General features: G+C 37.7%; 1 protein-coding gene across 1 annotated transcript in view; it reads left to right on the forward strand.

The window, feature by feature from the left end:
* Positions 1 to 17,388, forward strand: part of LOC135108528 (protein nervous wreck-like) — a 126,718-nt gene that overhangs the window by 54,647 nt on the left and 54,683 nt on the right. Inside the window, 10 exon segments of the mRNA XM_064019639.1 lie at positions 5,168 to 5,231; positions 5,934 to 6,062; positions 6,717 to 6,839; positions 8,079 to 8,267; positions 9,293 to 9,467; positions 9,958 to 10,061; positions 11,686 to 11,815; positions 14,711 to 14,850; positions 15,317 to 15,421; positions 16,047 to 16,229. Coding sequence (XP_063875709.1) covers positions 5,168 to 5,231; positions 5,934 to 6,062; positions 6,717 to 6,839; positions 8,079 to 8,267; positions 9,293 to 9,467; positions 9,958 to 10,061; positions 11,686 to 11,815; positions 14,711 to 14,850; positions 15,317 to 15,421; positions 16,047 to 16,229 — 1,342 coding nt within the window.

Below are 17,388 nucleotides of genomic sequence, written 5' to 3' on the forward strand. Positions count from 1 at the left end.
CAACACAGTGAGAACTGACCAGAACACAATGTCTTTGCTTCAGTCATTACTCAACAGCTTGGGGAAACCATGCCCAAGCAGTCAAAATTTGTAATAATGAGTATAATTTTTGGCTTTCTTTTCAATATGTCAACAAAAAATTTAGTTGAGTAGATTTTATTGAATGGCTAAACATATAGATTTTTTTTGTGTGTGTATAGGAGGGACATCAGCCAAGGGCAACAAAATTATAATAAAAAAAAAAAGGCTCACTGAGGTGCTAGTTCTCAGACAGAGTCAAAAATGGTCATCAACTATCAAAGGATAAGTGTCTTGAAACCCTCTTGAAAGAGTTCAAGTCATAGGAATGAGGAAATACTGAAGCAAGCAAGGAGTTCCAAGCTTACCAGAGAAAGGGATGAATGACTGAGAATACTGGTTAACTCTTGCATTAGAGAAGTGGACAGAATAGGGGTGAGAGAAAGTAGAAAATCTTGTGTAGCAAGGCCACAGGAGGAGGGGAGGCATCCAGTTAGCAAGATCAGAAAAGCAGTTAGCATGAAAATAGCAGTAGAAGATAGCAAGAGATGCAACATTGCAGCAATGGGAAAAAGGCTGAAGACAGTCAGTTAGAGGAGAGAAGTTGATGAGGCAAAAAGCTTTTCATTCCACCCCATCTAAAAGAGCAGTGTGAATGGAACCACCCCATACATGTGAAGTATACTCCATACATGGACAGATAAGGCCTCTGTACAGAGTTTGCAGCTGGGGGAGAAGAGAAAAACTGGTGGAGACAACTCAGAATGGCTAACTTCATAGAAGCTATTTTAACTAAAGATGAGATGTGAAGTTTCCAGTTTAGATTATAAGTAGAAGACAAATCGAGGATGTTCAGTTTAGAAAAGAAGGACATTTGAGTGCCATTGGAGTAGAAGGGATAATTATCTGGAAGGTTATGTTGAGTTGATAGATGGAGGAATTGAGTTTTGAGGCACTGAACATTTGCTCTGTCCCAATCAGAAATTTTAGAGAGATCAGAAGTCAGGCATTCTGTGGCTTCCCTGCATGAACTGTTTACTTCCTGAAGGGTTGGACATCTAGGATAAGATGTGAAAAAGTGCAGGATGGTATCATCTGCACTGAAGTGGATAGGACAAGAAGTTTGGTTTAGAAGATCATTGATAAATAATAGGAAGAGAGTGGGTAACAGGATAGAATCCTGAGGAACACCACTGTTTATAGATTTAGGAGAAGAATAATAACCATCTACCACAGCAGCAATAGAATGATCAAAAAGGAAACTTGAGATGAAGTTACAGAGAGAAAGATGGAAGCCATAGGAGGGTGCCAGATTCTATCAAAAGCTTTTGATAAGTCTAAGGCAACAGCAAAAGTTTTACCAAAATCCTTAAAAGAAGATGACAAAGATGGAAAGCCAGTATGGCTCACCATACTGGTGATCAAATAGAAGGTTGTGTAGTGATAGATTTTTAAGAATCTTCCTGTTGAGGATAGATTCCAAAACTTTACAGAGGCAGGAAATTAAAGTAATAGGATAGTAGTTTGAGGTATTAGAGCAGTCACCCTTTTTGGGAACAGGTTGAATGTAGGCAAACTTCCAGCAAGAAGGAAAAGTAGATGTTGATGGACAGAGTTGGAAAAGTTTGATTAGGCAAGGTGCAAGCATGGAGGTACAGTTTCAGAGAACAATAGGAATGACCCCTTAGATCCATAAGCCTTTCGAGCATTAAGACCAGCAAGGGTATGGAAAACATCACCTCAATGAGTAGCATGAAGTAGTCAGAGGGTGGAGGAGAGGGAGGAACAAGCCATGAATCATCCAAGGTAGAATTTTCAGCAAAGGTTTGAGCAAAGAGTTCAGCTTTAGAAATAGATGAGATGGCAGTGGTGCCATCAGGTTGAAATAAAGGAGGGAAAGATAAAGAAGCAAAGTTATTGGAGATGTTTTTAGTTAGGTGCTGGAAATCACAAGGGGGGTTAACTCTTGAAAAATTTTGACACTCTATTTATGGAGGAGTTTTTGGCTAGTTGGAGAATAGATTTGGCATGATTCTGGGCAGAAATATAAAGTGCATGAGATTCAGGTGATGGAAGGCTCAAGTACCTTTTGTGGGCCACCTCTCAATCATTTATAGCACAAGAACAGGCTGTGTTAAACCAAGGTTTGGAAGGTTTAGGTTGAGAGAAAGAGTGAGGAATGTATACCTCCATACCAGACACTATCACCTTTGTTATGTGGTCAGCACACAGAGATGGGTCTCTGACACAGAAGCAGTAGTCATTCCAAGAAAAATCAGCAAAATACCTCCTCAGGTCCCCCAAACTAGTAGAGGCAAAATGCCAGAGGCACCTCCAATTTTGAGGATCCTAAGGAGGGATTGGAATGATAGGACAAGATACAGATATGAAGTTGTGATCAGAGGACTGATAGGATAGGACAGGGTGACTGCATAAGCAGAAGGATTAGAGGTAAGGAAAAGGTTAAGAATGTTTGATGTATCTCCAAGAAAGTCGGGAGGGTGTTGCACCAGTTGTTCTAGGTTATGGAGGATAGCAAAGTTAAAGAATGATTCAGGATGGTCAGTGAAGGGAAAGGAAAGCCAAAGCTGGCGGAGAACAATGAAGTCTCCAAGAATGGAGACCTCTGTAAAAGGGAAGAGGATCAGAATGTGTTCCACTTTGGAAATTAAGTAATCAAAGAATTTTTTATAGTCAGAGGAGTTAGGTGAGAGGTATACAGCACAGATAAACTTAGTTTTAAAGTGACTCTGTAGTCATAGCCTTGTGGTGGAAAACTCAGAAGAGTTTTCCACCACCAGCAAGTAAGGTTGTTGTGCACATAAATGCAACATCCAGCTTTGGATTGAAAATGAGGATAGAAAAGTAGGAGGAAACAGAGAAAGAGCTATTGTCATTTCCCCCAGACACATGTGTTTTGGTGAGAAAAAGAAGACGAGGTTTAGTAGAGGAGAGGTCGTGTTCTACAGACTGGAAATTAGATCTATGGCTGCAAATGTTGCAGAAGTTAATGAAAAAAAAGTTGATGGGGGTGTCAAGACACTTAGGGTCATTATCAGAAGATCAGTTCAGCTTGGGGGACAGCTTTTGTGGTATTGACCCTATGTGTCTTGACACCTTCCCTCAACTTTTTTTTTTTTTATGTAAGATGGGACTCTAGCTTAGGGCAACATAAGGCTACAAAAAAGGTCCACTGAAGGTGCCAGTCCCTAAAGATTATAATCAAAATGGTTATCCGAATCTTAAAAATAAGTCTTTTAAAACCATCCTTCTTGAAACAGTTCAAATCAGAGACAGGAAGAGTTCCAGAGTTTTAGTATTTGATGAAAATTTGTGTCAAGGTTTAGGAAGTAAGCAGCAAGCACTTGAGGGCCAGTCAGACTCTAGTGCCACAAGTTCACCACTGTGGCATCAGTCCTTAGTGTTACATTACCTGTTTTCAAAATGTTCTAGATTTCAAGTCTGTATTGCACCATGAATACATTGAGATTATCAAAGTAGTGGCTAGAAACTTAGGATTAAGTTAACAAAGAGGCTGACAACTATCTGTCTGTGTATCAGTCAGTTTTTCTATCTATCTATCAGTCCATATTTTTTATTACCTGTTTTCAAAATGCTCTAGATTTCAGCAAAGTAATTACTAAAAACTTAGAATTAAATGAACAAAGAGGCTGACAACTATCTATCTATCAATTAATTAATCTATCAGTCCATAGTTTTTCATTACTTGCTTTCATAATGTTCAAGATTTTAAGCCTATGTTGTCACACCATAAAGAGGCAGACAACTATCTGTCTACCCATCTATCTATCTATTTATCTATCTATTCATCTGCCTATCTATCTATCTATCTATCTATCTATCTATCTATCTATCTATCTATTTATCTATCTATCTATCTATCTATCTATCTATCTATATATATCTATATCTATATCTATATCTATCTATCTATCTATCTATCTATCTATCTATCTATCTATCTATCTATCTATCTATCTATCTATCTATCTATCTATATATATATATATATATATATATATATATATATATATATATATATATATATATATATATATATATATATATATATATATATATCAGTTTATCTATATATTTGACACCTTGCTCCTTCCATGAGTGTCCCACCAGGGGGTGGACATGGCAGTAGACCTTCCACCTCTCCTTAACCAAACATTCCCTTCTTACTTATTCAATCACTTATTGGCCTCCACTAACACATCCTTCAGACCTGTGTTCCTTTACCCCATCCTTCCATCTTTCAAGTAACCTTCCTCTCCTATTAGCACATACCTTCAGTTTTGCTCACATACACTTTCTTTACAAACTCTTCACTTTTCATCTTGTCAATAAGGCTGTACCATCCCAGTGTTCCTTTTCAGTCATTCCACCACTCTGCAATTGTTTACCACTTGCACCAATACTCTCACCACATCTCTCATGCACTTTCATTGTTCTTATTCTCACGAGGTGATATGGTTAATTTTTTATAGTAAAGATTTACTGAATAATCTGTAAGAGCAATAACTTTTGCTTGATAATATTTACTATAATAGGAGGGTTAACAAAGAAAGATAGAGCTTAACAGTGTCCTAGAGTATGTTTGATTAAAACGCAATGAAGTAATATTTTTTAGCTCACTTGATTAGTTTCTGATGCACATTTGAGCTTTCCTTCATAATGCTGAAACTGAAAGAAGAAAGAAAATAAAATTGTAACTGTCAGATACATAAACAGACAAATCGTATGCAATATATATATATATATATATATATATATATATATATATATATATATATATATATATATATATATATATATATATATATATATATATATATATATATATATATATATATATATATATATATATATATATATATATATATATATATATATATATATATATATATATATATATATATATATATATATATATATATATATATATATATATATATATATATATATATATATAGTGATGAGTTTGGCCATTAGTATTATGTATCTTGTACTGAATTACTGATGAGTATATTGCATCATGTGCTTCTTGCTGCTTTCATAGTGTTACTTTCTTGTCATGTGAGATAAGGACAGTTTGTAATATCCCTCTGCTTCATTTTCACAGACTCAAGAGGAAAAAAGGCTCCATCTTTCAGTCCATTCAGTCACTCCAGAAGAATAGTGCAAAGGTAATGGGATCCTGATGGGTCTCTTGTAGCAAACACACACACACACACACACACATACACACACAGAAGGTCAAGTGAGTGGAGCCTCAAGGCTTAGTTTTGAGAGGGTTGAACCAATCACAGGAAAACAAAAGCCTTCATCTGGTAGGAGGTGACAGATGTCACTATTGTATAATTATGTGGACCAGGAGTGGCAGAAGGTTTGGTGCTGATGACTGTATACTAAAGAATACAAGTGTACCTTGCATGAACAGTGTACAGGAACTATTGCAAAACCACTCACTGTACCTTGTGTTGCTGTTCCTTAGTTTTCAGCCAAGTGAGATGCCACATACATATACATACATTTATAATTTCTAGATAATAAGTGAATGTTGTCATGTATGTTTTATACAGGGACTGCCACATATAGGCACAATGGCTTCTTGCAGCTTCCCTTATGTTTTTTTGTCTTTATGAGTTGAGTGTCCTAATATTTACACTTAACTTAAACACATATGTCAGTGATTAAAGTTCAGGTGATACCATTCTAAACATGGGAAATGAACACATGAAAGTTATCATTTTCAATTAGTATCCTCATAACATATCTAATTAACAAAAATTATGCAGTCAGTCCCTAAAATTTATTATATGATATGACTGGCTGAGGATGTCAAAATTGAGTTGTATTTCACTGTGCCTTCTGTTGTTGTTCCTCAGTTCTCAGCTAAGAGAGATGCCTGTGATGAGAAGTCTGCTGGGGCTCGGAATGATTATCTCCTCACTCTAGCAGCAAGCAATGCCCACCAGCGGCGATACTACGAGGTGGACTTTGAGCGGTTCCTGAGGGTGAGTGCAATGAATGACAGTGGAAAGACAGTAAAAGTGAGAAACTTCATGAGGGAATTATTTTGAGTACTAATCCAGCACTTTCTCTTATCATCTGAAGTTGGAGTTAGTTATATAGTTGTTAGTATTTTAGTGTTGTATATCAAAATTGTGGAAGAAAGACAAGGAAAGTGAGAAGCTTCATATGGGGGGATTTTTGACCACTAATCAAACTCTTTTTCTCATCATCTAAAGTTGGTGTTAGTTAGTTGTACGTTAATAATGTTTTTCAGTCTCAATATACTGCATATAAAACTGCTATGTCATTCAGACCCTTTGATATATCTTGAATCATTGTGGAAATATTTCAAGAACGTAGTAATCACTAAATGTATTCTACTGTGAATATCTGACCAACAATCAAACACTTTTCTTATCATCTAAATTTGGAGTTAGTTGATAGTGTCTTAGTGTTGTCCATCAATCTCAATGTATAAAATTATCACTAGTCAGTCAGATTCTGTAGTTCATCACAAATCAATAAGGAAGTTTTTCAAGGCTGCATTAAAATCACCCAATATATTCTAATGTGAATTTCTGACTGCTAATGCTGACTCTGTGTGTGTGTGTGTGTGTGTGTGTGTGTGTGTGTGTGTGTGTGTGTGTGTGATGCAGACGATGGAGTGTGACATGTATGACAAGGTGGCAGAGTACCTGACCCTGATGAGCAGGACAGAGTTGCTCACCTGCTCAGCCACACAGTCATCCTTCAACAAGATCAAGGAGCAGGCAACCACGGTGAGAGAACACGACTACCCTTTCTCTCTTTTGTGTTGCATCAAACCAAGACATTTCCGTTTCAAACTGGTTAGGAAAATTAGAATTGAGGTTTTAAAGGAAGCTTGACTACCCTCCTTCTCTCTTGTGTTGCCTCAGACCAAGACATTTCCCTACTTCAATTTGGTTAGAAGTAGAATTGAGGTTTTAAAGGAAGGATGTGGAGAAGGAGGGAAAGGTTAACTTGCTCACCTTGTATTACCTTATACTAAGGTGATCTGCTCTTGCATTGTCTCAAACTGTGGTGTATCTACAACACTGCCAGCACATCAAATTATTGAGCAATAAATCTGGGGGCCCAAATAAACATGCTGTTCCAGGACTTAAACCCAGGATCGTAATAAAAGCAAGGTTGTGGGACTTCAATGTTTTACTCAGTACACAGTTGCTCATGTTCTCCCACACATCCACTTGTAAGTTATATATGCATTACTGTCCCTTCACAGGAGCACTGAAAGAAATATAAAAATAAATACATGTTTTGATTAACTTTTTTCACTATGATGTGTTACATTTCAGTAAAATCACAGTACAAGATCATTACCTGTACCCATGAAAAAGAAAATATATATTTAAAAAAAAAATTTACCCAGTAGAATGTTTAGAAGTGGCAGTAAAAGAAAAGGAAACTTCTCAGATGGGTTTATGAATAAGGAAAAATGTACCAAATAGCAGTGGAAGGGTTAAGCAAAGTATAGATAACTTGAAATTTGATAATTTTACCTAACTACCTTATATGTAGCTTTTCATGTGGTGGCTCAGTGTATTCTTTCACTCATATTCTCACCTATGCATGCATTTTATCCAGGCATTGTGTTCATAAAGTGATACAAGATACTGTATTTTTTCACTTCCTAGTTCCTGATACAGCTTATCTTAGTAGGAAATAATGAGTTCAAGCTTGATAAACTTGTATTTAAAAGAGATAGAAAAGAATTATTTTTCAAACAGAGTGGGACTTGAATGGAATAGACTCAGTAATTAGCTTGTTAGTGCTGAGTCAATATGGAGCTTTAAAAGAAGATCAGACAAATTTATGGATGAGGATAATGAAATGAAAGTAGGTAGGCATTTTTCATATAGGGATTGTCACATGTAGGCTTGACAGCTTCTTGGAGCTTTCCTTATTTTTAAGCAGCCTCCCTTATTTTTTTTATGCAGCCTTCCTTATGTTCTTATGTTCTTATGGTTTCTGCACAGGTGACTCGGGGATACAACCTTCGCTGCTACCTGACCTTCTATCCAATGCTGGGGCAGAACATCCAGTATGACTATGAGCCTTGTGAGGGTGACTCTATTGAGATCGTCACTGTACATGATGATGCCACTCAGACGTTGCTTGAGCAGGAAGGCCGCAGATGTGTTACCACCATACAGAAGGATGTCAAGGTGAGGCCACACTGTAAGATGTAGTACAAAACTACTTGAGGCTTAGCTGTGGTGCTTATCTCAATATCCTCCTTATTCTTTCCCTTTTGTCACCTCTTATTTGCTCTGTTCCAGCTTCATTAAAGTATCATCCACTCTTATCTTTCCCTATCACTTTCTTCTTTTTAATCTCTCCTTTGCTCCCTTCCATATCTATTAAACTATAATTTTTTTCCCATCACCTATCATCCTTTCTTCACCATCATTCTTTCTTTCCATCACTTCCTCCTTTATTATTCCTCATTTGCTCTCTTCTATTTGCATCAAGTTATCTTCCATCACCACTACTCTGTTAATCATCATATCTCTCATGTTTTCTTTATGTTAGATCCTCATTCTCATCCTTCCTTTCCTCACTGACCATCTGAGGAACCACCCATCCCTTCCTTCTTTCTCATCTTTCTTTTGCTCACTTTTGCCTTCACTAAACTATCACTATTTTTCATCATCCATCACATTTCTCTGGCATCATTCTGATAGCCATCATATCTCCCACATTCTCTCCCTATTAGACCACCCTTTTTTGATCCCTTCCTTTCCCCACAGACAATCCAAGAGACTGCACAAAAGATCAAAAAGTTAGTTAAAGTGTTAATTTGTGTACCCTTCTCATTCTCTCTTCCTCTTCCTTTTTTTTTGTCATCACTTATTTGCTCACTTCTATTTTCATTAAACTATCTTCCTTCACCATTGTTCTGCTAACCATTTGAATGACTGCCTATCCTTTCCTCCTTTCTCATCTTTAATTTGCTCCCTTCCATATTCATTAAACTAGCACCTTTTCCCCATCATCCTTCCTCCACCATTACTCTGCTAACAAAATAAATCCCATGTTTTTTTGTTTTTTTTCTTTATGCTAGATCACCTTTCTCATCCCTTTCTCTCCCTACATACCATTTAGAGGCCACCATGCATCCCTTCCTTACATCATATCTTCTGTGTTTTCTCTGCTAGATCACCCCTTTTGCCCCTTCGTCTTCCCACAGAACATCCGAGAGGCCACACGCAAGATTCAAAAGTTGAATGTGGTGGGTAAACATGAGTATGACTTACCACCAGACATTGAATCAAAACTGGATGAGCAGCGACTTGTCATCCGGCGAGCAGAAACCTCCAAGGTCAAGATGGAAAGTAAAATTGAGGTGCTAAAGGAAGGAGGAGGTAAGAGAGGGAGGAGAATGAGAATGAGGAGGAGGAAGAGAAAAAAAAGATGATCCAGAGGGAATAAGTAATGAACAGAGGAGGAAAAGGAGGGGATTTGGTTAGGGAAAGCAAATTTTAGGTGGTGATAAAAGGAAGGAGGAGATAAGATAGGGGGAAGAAGAGGGAAAGGGAGGAGGATCTGGTTAGTGAAAGCAGAATTGAGGTGCTGAGGAAAGGAGGAGGTTATGAGGGGAGGAGGTGGAAGAAAATATTCACACTGTTGATTCCTTATTGTAAATACTTATTGATATATTTCTATTATGTACTTTTATAACTTTTTTACATTAATATGATAACTGTAGTGAATAAAGAGTTATTTCAAATTTTATAAAATGTACTGAAATCCATGTGTTCTCTCCCTTTTTTCTTAATTCAGGCAACTCTCATATTTCATTAATTTCCACACCAGATGATTGTAATTCTAGTGATGTGTGTAATGTGTTTGCAGTGGAAGTGGAGGACTATGCCAAGAGTCTGGATAGTGACAGCCTTGGGGTGGAAGCAGAAACAAGCCTCAGTCGCTCTGAGTCCACCCTGTCTGTCAGGGAGGAGGTGAGGCACAGAGTAGCATTGTATGGGTGTGTGTGTGTGTGTGTGTTGAGTGGAATATTGGTTGTGTGTGTGTGTGTGTCTGTGTATTTACCTAGTTGTATTTATCTAGTTGTATTGTACAGGGTCCAAGCAAAAACTCATTTTGTCCTGCCTCCATATCTATATTTGTCCAATTTCTCTTTAACCCTTTCCTTCTGGGGCTTAAATTATTTTACCGTTTTGTATGACGGCTAAGAATGGTAAACCTAGAAATTGTCAGAAAATTGTTTGAATACTAATAATTATTTTCTCTTTGTTATTCTGAACACAATGATATACTTTGTAGCTCGATGTGACCTCTCAAAGTTGAGTTTATGCCTTATAAAAGATTCCTCCTCCTCCCGCTGTGTGATCCGTCATCCAGAAACAGCCCGGAGAGCAATGATGCCGCGCGCACACTCTCTCTCTCTCTCTCTCTCTCTCTCTCTCTCTCTCTCTCTCTCTCTCTCTGACAAGTTACCTTCTACCATTTTATTATAAAATCGAAGATAATGAAAAAATTACCATGAAAGAATGATAGGTATCATCTCTCTGTTCTGATAAAACAGGTGGATCCTGTAAATCATTTTCCGAGTCCTCACTAATGTCTTCGCTTTCTTCATCTAAATATTCACTGTCACTGTCTTCAAACTCAGAAGCACTGCTAAATACATATGTTGTGTCCTGCTCCATGGTGAGTTATGATCTGAGATCCTTGGCTCTTATCAGGATGTCTCTTCACACTTATCATGGTGCTTTCCACCCGGTGAGTACTTTCCACCCGGCGGGTCGCTGGGGTTGCCAAGTGTTGCCCGGAGAAAAGGAAAATACCTTAGTTACCGCTAAATTTCCAGAGCTAGTGACAACACTACATGTGGAAACATGCCAGACACTTCCACTCACACCATCTGACTCGAGAAACCGCGCTTGGACCTCAAAATTGAGGCGCGAAAATTCTTGATTACCGGTATGATCGCCGTCGCTACGGACGCATTTTTGCAATCGTATATATACGATTGCCGGAAGGAAAGGGTTAGATATATGTGCACTGTCCACTGTAACCACTTCTTTACTTAGGTAATTCTAGATGTCAATAGTTTTGATGTGTGTGTGTGTGTGTATGTGTGTGTGTGTGTGTGTGTGTGTGTGTGTGTATGTGATAAGCACATGGAAGACTGTGTGTGTATAATTCACCTTCGGACATCTGCTGGTCACCCACCCAGCTGTTCCTCTATGGAAAGAGCATAGAGCTCATAGTGACTGACCTTTGAATAGGACTGAGACCACTCACATGCCACACATCAGGGCAGCGAGGTCACAACCCCTCAGCTTATATCCTGTTCCTACTTGCTGCTAGGTGAACAGGCCTTTTCAGTCATGAGCTGACCAAGCTGACGACTACTCTATGCTGCGCGTGTGTGTGTGTGTGTGTGTGTGTGTGTCCTGTGATGAGTGAGAGGAAGACTTTGTGTGTATATGTGTGTGTGTGTGTCCTGTGATGAGTGAGAGGAAGACTTTGTGTGTATATGTGTGTGTGTGTGTGGGTGTGTGTGATGAATTACCATTCCTTGTCTCCACATGTGTAAGAATAAACCTGTATTGTTAGGTTGAGGCACCACCTGTTGAATATGAGAAGGAGGAGGTGGAGTCCAATGCTGTTGTCGTCTCCTCTGGGCCTGAGTCAACTGCTACTGCTGAGTATGAGCGTGGTGACTCGGCACAGACACAGGATGATGGTGGGTTGGCTGGCCAGGAGGGGCTGGTTCTCCTTTTGCTGGTGGTCACTTCTTTTGATATTTGCTGAAAGGCAGAGTTTTCTCTTCCAGTTTTGATCTTCTGTTCTTCTCCTTTTTCTTTCTGATCTAGCTTGAACAGTTTTATTGCAGTTTTTTGTTTTATTCTATTTTCTCTCTTTTCTATTTTCTCTAATCCAGTTTGAATAATTTTATTATTATTTTTGTTTTATTCTGTTATCCACTTTCCTCTCTAAACTAGTTTTGATAATTCTACTACTAAGTATTATTTAATTTACTTTCCAAGTTCTTTGGCTTATCATCATTTTTTCTTCAATTTATCAAACAGATTTTTTGTTTCTTTGCTCAGTACATTGATTTAGAAGTACATTATTGGTATTTTCCTCTGCAAGTTCAATTTTTCACTATAGCTGTGTTTTTGTTTGTTAGTTTCTTCCCTGTGCTCAGTTATCATACCTATACATTTAACTTGTCACTTTATATAATATTAAGCTTTGCATAATTTTGAGTGTTCAGTTTTCACAATAGCAGTGTTCTTGTTTGTCAATTTCTTTCCTGTATTTTGTTATCATACTTACACATTCAATTTGTCACTTTCTTTATGTAATTATCAATCAAGTATCCTTTGCATTAGTTCTGGTGTTCAATTTTTCTCTCTAGTTGTGTCCTTGTTCGTCAATTTCTTCCCTGTGTTCTGTTACCATACTTACACATTCAACTTGTCACTTCCTTCATATAGTAGCCAACTATCCTCTGTATTAGTCCTGGAGATAGTCATGTAGCTTGTGTGACCTTGCATGCTCACCACTTAGTCTGAGCAGCAATGATGTGACTGTCAACTCCTCAGGTCATAGCAGGCCATGGGTAGAACATACTTGGCTGAGGCAGAGCTTGGCTTGTACACAAGTAATTCAGGCAAGCTTCTGATGAATTACACATGCTGTGTTCAGTTTCTGTTGAAGGAGGCACACAAGGGTAGGAAATAAATTGGCATCTCTTTTGGTTAATTGATTGCTATTTCTTTTTTGGAAATGGCATTATCAAGAGGCAATTTTTATCGGTTTGAATTTTTTTTCCTTTGGTCAGCTTCCCCCCCAAAAAATCAGAAGAGTTTGGAAGCAGTGTAGATAGATTAAAGACTTTTTTTATTTATTTTTTATTTATTTATTTTTTTTTTACAATTGTGATGGACTGAAGTATTGCCATATACTTCTCAATCTCTTCCACATACACTCCTCAGTCAGCAACAATATTAGTTATTGTAAAGACTCCATTGGTATCTATAAAGGAAAGTAATATGATACTAGACGAAATGATGATGACTAAATTGATATCCATTGCTAATACTGCATTCAAGTTCTTTATAGACAATTACATTACTTTGCCTGGCCACAAAGATCATTGTATAGAGTATGAGAGATAAATTACAATAACTAAAGTGACATTCAATGCTAGTACTTTGCATTCATGTACATTATAGACAACTACTCTATTCCCTTGCTTAGCCACAAAGACCACTACAGAAAGTACAAGAGATTTATTTATTTTTTTCATTGTCCTTTCACTGCTGATGATAGTAGCTACAGCACCAGTATGACTTACTGACCACTTATACAGCTATGGGCACTAAAAGATTCCATTTATTTCTTTTCGTTATTTGCTGCAAGTGACATCTTTTGAAGTTGCATATACTTTACATTTGATTGCAACATCTACTATTAAATTTGAGGAGCCATAATAGTGAAATATTTATAGATGTTGATATGTTCTTTCTTTAGTCATTTTATATTACATATAAATTCTTTAAGTTTCTTGACACAATGCATGTTGTTTGCCATGGGTTATATGCCTTGCCTCAATTTACTGCATCTGATTTTAAGTCTTGCATTTTTTTTACATACCAATTTAAGAGCATAAGAACATTAGCATAAGCATAAGAAAAATTGTCTGATCTCAGCCACACATTGTGTCCCTGTCACAGAATTTTGTTCCAGCATCCCCTCCATAATGTATTGAAATCTGTTCACTTGTCTTATATAATGACTGTGCTGTTATGGCACCAAAATACTAATTTATTAATCAGTCAATCTTTTGTTATCAATATCCCTCTCCAAGAACCTTACTGATATATTATAGTGACAAGTGAGTTTAACTTCATTGTATTGAATCTGTCCTCTTACCTCATTGCTATAATACCAATCTATCAATCAGTTATTCTCTTATCATCAACCTCTTTCAATTATAGTGACAAGTGTTTAATTTGAATGTATTGAAATCCATTCTCTTATTCAGTGCTATAATGATCTTCCTATGGCATCAAAATACAAATATATCAGTATTTTATTGTCATCCTCCCTCCAGTAACTTCATTAATGTAATATAGTGACAATTGTGTTTAACCTGAATATCTGCCTCTAGATAAGATCCACATAAAAGTGTTTAGAGTTTGAAAGCATTACTTATTTGGGAAGGAATGACACAGCTTTTGTCTAGTTTAAGTATTGGTATAAATAAATAGTTACTTGAGTACTTAGAGACATGTCTTTGTCTATGCATTGTCAGCAACATTAGTAATTGGAACATTGTAGTGATGATTCAGTGATTATTGTGTAGTTAATGCAGGATGCTTTCATAGTAAGCCAGAGAATTATCAAGCAGCATTTTTCATGACAATCCACTTGCCTGCAGTATGCACCACATACTAAAACAGTACAATCATCTGTCTTTCCTGGTCTGTTACTCCTTTCTGTGCACTGCCTCTCTCTCTCTCTCTCTCTCTCTCTCTCTCTCTCTCTCTCTCTCTCTCTCTCTCTCTCTCTCTCTCTCTCTCTCTCTCTCTCTCTCTCTCTCTCTCTGCATTGCTTCCCTGCTCCCCAGGGAGGTTAGACCCAGGGATGTGGGACCCCATGAATGTGGACTGGGGGGATGTGCCAGTGTCTCCGCTGCCTCCCGTCACCAATGGGCCACCAGAGGATGCAGGCACCTTCCCCAAGTGTACTGTGCTCTACAACTACACGGTGAGGAGAGCTGCTGTCTGTGGCTCATGCCAAATACTTAGTCTGCCTGGAGATTTGTGTATGAGTGAAATGAAACAAATGAAAACTTCTTACTTTGAAGAGCCAGAGAGAGAGAGAGAGAGAGAGAGAGAGAGAGAGAGAGAGAGAGAGAGAGAGAGAGAAACTTGATACAACTAAGGAATAGAGAGGAATGACATTGGTCTTAACCAAAGGAAGAAAAGAGATAGAGTAGGAAAATAACACTGGCAGAAGAGAGAAATTAATGTCATTTTTGAGATGAAAAGATAAAGTTTGATAGTGATCACTTAAGGGATAAACACAGATGAGGGATGGAGTGATAAGATGGACAGAAAATAGTATTATAGGAATGAGATAAAAACACTAACTGACCTCATCTACCTGTTGTTGTGGCACTTTGGGATCAACAATAACTTAGTCAATTCTGTCTTTCCTTCATGCCACACAGGCCCAGAATCCTGATGAGCTCACCATAGTGGAGAACGAAGAGCTGGAGTTGATGGGAGAGGGTGATGGGGATGGCTGGGTACAGGCTCGGAACTACAAGGGAGAGGTGAGTCACTAAGTGTTGCACTGAGGGATGTCCTTCCTGGCTGATATAAATATATGGGCAGGGTAAGGAAACAAGTGACTTTTATATCAGCAAGAGTAGAAGTGGTGAGATGTGCTCTGAATACCTTATGTTGTGGGGAACAATTTTCATGAATGGAAGTGTGGACAAGATTTTTCCATTATAGCCATGCCTTGCCCACCAACCCTGAAAGAAGTGAAATATTTGGTGTATATCTTATAGAAATACCAGAATAGGAAAAAAATTTACTTAATGCTATTCTTTCCTATGTTCACAAAAGGGCAGCATTAGTAATATGCTTATAACATTTGTTTCGTGCATGTTAATCTGTTTTATTCTTTTATTTTATTTCACTCTCATTTTATATCTTTGTTCCTATGTGTTTGTTTTGTTTCATCTGTGTTTGTTTAATTTATTTTCTGTAATTTTTTTTCTAATATGTGCTGAAAACTTACCTTTTTCCTTTTCTCTACCAGCTTGGCTACATCCCTCACACACTGTTTCCCTTTCCTCTGCTAGCTAGGTCAGTTACATCCCTCACACATCTTTCCCTTTCTTTCACTAGGTTGGCCACATCCCTCACACATCTTTCCCTTTCCTTCACCAGGTTGGGTACATCCCTCAGAACTACATAGAGATGGAAGATGCATCAGCTGGTGGTGTTGCTCCTACAGCTGCCCCACCAGACGCTGCCCCTGCCCCTGCCCAGGAGGTCCCCACCACTGCGCCAGTGGTTGAGACAAGCGATGCAGCTGCCATCTCTTTCTCCTCCATAGAGTACAACTTAGAGGTGAGTCAGGGATCAGTAGTTACCTTGTCTGTCATTATTACTGTCATCACAGCCCCAGTATTCCCCAGTATTCCCCAGTATTGTGCATCATAAATGGTGGTTAGGTAATAGGAACAGAGTGAAGGGATTGCGAACCCCTCTACTGTGTATCTTTATTATTTTTATTCCTACATTGTGATAGGGTGTGTGTCTCAGCTACCTCCCTTAAAGGGGGATCTCAGCCTGGTGTGCAGACAAATTATTATCAATATTGATATAATTATAAGTCATCTTAATGGATGCCAGCAAGCAAGTAATATGCTGGTTGGTTCCCAGTGGAAGTGTCGAGGCTGCCGTGGCGTCAAGTAGGCACTGCAGCTTTGTATGTCACATATTTCACTCAGTAAAATGAAGACTATTTTCTTTAATGTCTCATTACCTTCACCAGAACAATGACTCTTCTTGTTGAGTTGTGGATGGGAGGTTTTTGTCATACTTTGTAAGTTTTGTTAGCAGCAGCCTTATCCTAGTGCAGTTTTGCAAGCATAATATTTGTTCTCTGTTCATATTTTTATTTGATCAGGTGGCTGATGAGTCATTGAAAACAGAATAAATTCATCATGGTTGCACTTTGTTCATCTTTCAAATTCATCTTTTTGTTTATCAGAATTAGATGTTTTATGTTTTCTTACAGTCGCTTTCTCTAGATCATACATAAGATGTGACTTATTTCTATTAATTACAAGTTAAAAAGCTCTTCACATCAGGCTATAGTACGTTTGGAAATTATTGGATTTAGCTGTTTATGTAACATTGTTTTCATTAATTTGAGGATCACCCTTTGCCATTCACCTTGGACTAATTACATTTATGAAAATTTTGTGTTCCTAGCCTTTCATCTCTCATTGAAAATCACCCAAAGGTGTACACATATTATATTTTGTCATATTTCTTATTTATTTGCCTCTAATTATTGTTTGTAACTTAAACATATATGTAAATATTTATGAATATTATTTTTCAGTATTTTAAATCTGCAGTTTCATCTTTGTAGTAGAGTTTGTGTCTGCCTGAGTCGACCACTGTTAAGGGAATGAGTCGAGTCCATCACCATATGATAAATGTTTCCAAGGCCCCTCCCCCCACACCCTCTAGTGTTTGCTCCCATAGTAATGAACTC

This window comes from Scylla paramamosain, chromosome 17 (genome assembly GCF_035594125.1).
Source record: "Scylla paramamosain isolate STU-SP2022 chromosome 17, ASM3559412v1, whole genome shotgun sequence".
Taxonomy (NCBI): Eukaryota; Metazoa; Arthropoda; class Malacostraca; order Decapoda; family Portunidae; genus Scylla; species Scylla paramamosain.